This window comes from Hypomesus transpacificus, chromosome 23 (assembly GCF_021917145.1).
Source record: "Hypomesus transpacificus isolate Combined female chromosome 23, fHypTra1, whole genome shotgun sequence".
Classification (NCBI taxonomy): Eukaryota; Metazoa; Chordata; class Actinopteri; order Osmeriformes; family Osmeridae; genus Hypomesus; species Hypomesus transpacificus.
Genome location: NC_061082.1, coordinates 1,928,412 through 1,930,398, shown reverse-complemented (window position 1 = coordinate 1,930,398; position 1,987 = coordinate 1,928,412). Strand labels below are relative to the sequence as shown.

General features: G+C 57.7%; 1 protein-coding gene across 1 annotated transcript; it reads left to right on the top strand.

Annotated features, from left to right (window-relative positions):
- Positions 1-210: 210 nt before the first annotated feature.
- Positions 211-1,318, top strand: lrrc3 (leucine rich repeat containing 3). The gene has a single exon (XM_047047264.1). It carries the CDS (start codon positions 211-213, stop codon positions 997-999), a length of 789 nt encoding a protein of 262 aa, XP_046903220.1. The 3' UTR covers positions 1,000-1,318.
- The last annotated feature ends 669 nt before the right edge of the window (positions 1,319-1,987 follow it).

Sequence of the window (1,987 nt, the reverse complement as noted above, 5' to 3'; positions counted from 1 at the left end):
TCAAAAACAGCTACAGATGGAACTACAGCTGATTCACTCAATGGAATAATGAAATAATAACCTTTTTGGTCTAGTGAGGTAATGAAAAGAGTCTTGTCTCTGTGCTTTCAAAGCATAACCACTCCACGACGATGTGTGAGGCTGTCAAAGAGGTGACTGCTGTTGCATGACAGGGCCAGTTGGACCACATAGCTGAATATGTGGAATCGCATGGGGCCTAACATGCCCAGGAATCCCCTCACACCAGCCCCCTCCGCCCTGCTGTGGGCGCTACACTTGGGAATGGTGTTCATCAGCAGCCCTGCGACTGCCTGTCCCAACAACTGCAACTGCGCAGAGAAGAACGGCTTGGCCGTGGTGCAGTGTGTGTCTCGCAACCTGGACGAGATCCCCTCAGACCTTCCCAGGGACACCGCCGTCCTGCTGCTGGCCTCCAACCACATTACCAAGATCCCCAACCAGGCCTTCAAGGACCTCCATCGCCTTCAGGAAGTGGACCTGTCCAACAACGCCATCGAGAGCCTCGACGCTGGGGCCTTCCAGGGCGTGGCGGACAGCCTGCGGGTCCTGGACCTCGCCAACAACCGCATCCGCAGCGTCCCTAAGGAGGCCTTCGCCAGGCTTCGGGCTAAAATCAACCTGTCCAACAACCCGTGGCACTGTGAGTGCTCCCTGCAGGAGGTGCTGCGGGAGCTGAGGCTGGACCCAGACACGGTGAACGAGGTGAGCTGCCACACGGCCGTGCAGGAGGAGCACGCAGGGAAGCCCGTCATTCAGGTCCTGGACTCGGGCATCAACTTCTGCAACTTCCACCACAAAACCACGGACGTGGCCATGTTCGTCACCATGTTCGGCTGGTTCGCCATGGTGATTGCGTACGTCATCTATTATGTGCGACACAACCAGGAGGACGCGAGGAGGCACCTGGAGTACCTCAAGTCCCTGCCCAGCAGCTCCCAGATCAGCAAGGACCTGGACACCATCAGCACCGAGCTCTAGCAGCCCAGCCAGTGAGGCACAGGGGGAGGGACCTCAGAGACACAGCCAGTGAGGCACAGGGGGAGGGACCTCAGAGCCACAGCCAGTGAGGCACAGGGGGAGGGACCTCAGAGCCACAGCCAGTGAGGCACAGGGGGAGGGACCTCAGAGACACAGCCAGTGAGGCACAGGGGGAGGGACCTCAGAGCCACAGCCAGTGAGGCACAGGGGGAGGGACCTCAGAGCCACAGCCAGTGAGGCACAGGGGGAGGGATCTCAGAGCCACAGCCAGTGAGGCACAGGGGGAGGGACCTCAGAGCCAGAGCCAGTGAGGCACAGGGGGAGGGACCTCAGAGCCACAGCCAGTGAGGCACAGGGGGAGGGACCTCAGAGCCACAGCCAGTGAGGCACAGGGGGAGGGACCTCAGAGCCACAGCCAGTGAGGCACAGGGGGAGGGACCTCAGAGCCACAGCCAGTGAGGCACAGGGGGAGGGACCTCAGAGCCACAGCCAGTGAGGCACAGGGGGAGGGACCTCAGAGACACAGCCAGTGAGGTACAGGGGGAGGGACCTCAGAGCCACAGCCAGTGAGGCACGGGGGGGAGGGACCTCAGAGACACAGCCAGTGAGGTACAGGGGAAGGGACCTCAGAGCCACAGCCAGTGAGGCACGGGGGGGAATCCGAGAAGTTCATGAGTTATTTTCCAGGCTTGCTTAAGTCTTAACTTCTGTGCTCAAATTCAGACGGGATTCAATAGGAAAACTCAATGGGGCATTTAATGCCCTCCACCCTAGATGAAATACAAACAGATGTGAGTGAGGGAATGTTGTTAGAGTAACAGGGATTTAATATCACAACACTGGAACACCTCCAGATACATGTTTCTGGCCCAGGCAGGGATTTCATATAAAAAAGGATGAAGTCGTTTTGTCATGGAGTCACGATCATTGTATTTTACTTGCTGTTGAAGCATTGGTAATTTGACCGGATCCTGCTCTTATTACTTTT

Excerpts from the sequence above, each read along its gene's own strand:
- lrrc3 (XM_047047264.1), top strand. The coding sequence starts at position 211 with ATGGGGCCTAACATGCCCAGGAATCCCCTCACACCAGCCCCCTCCGCC.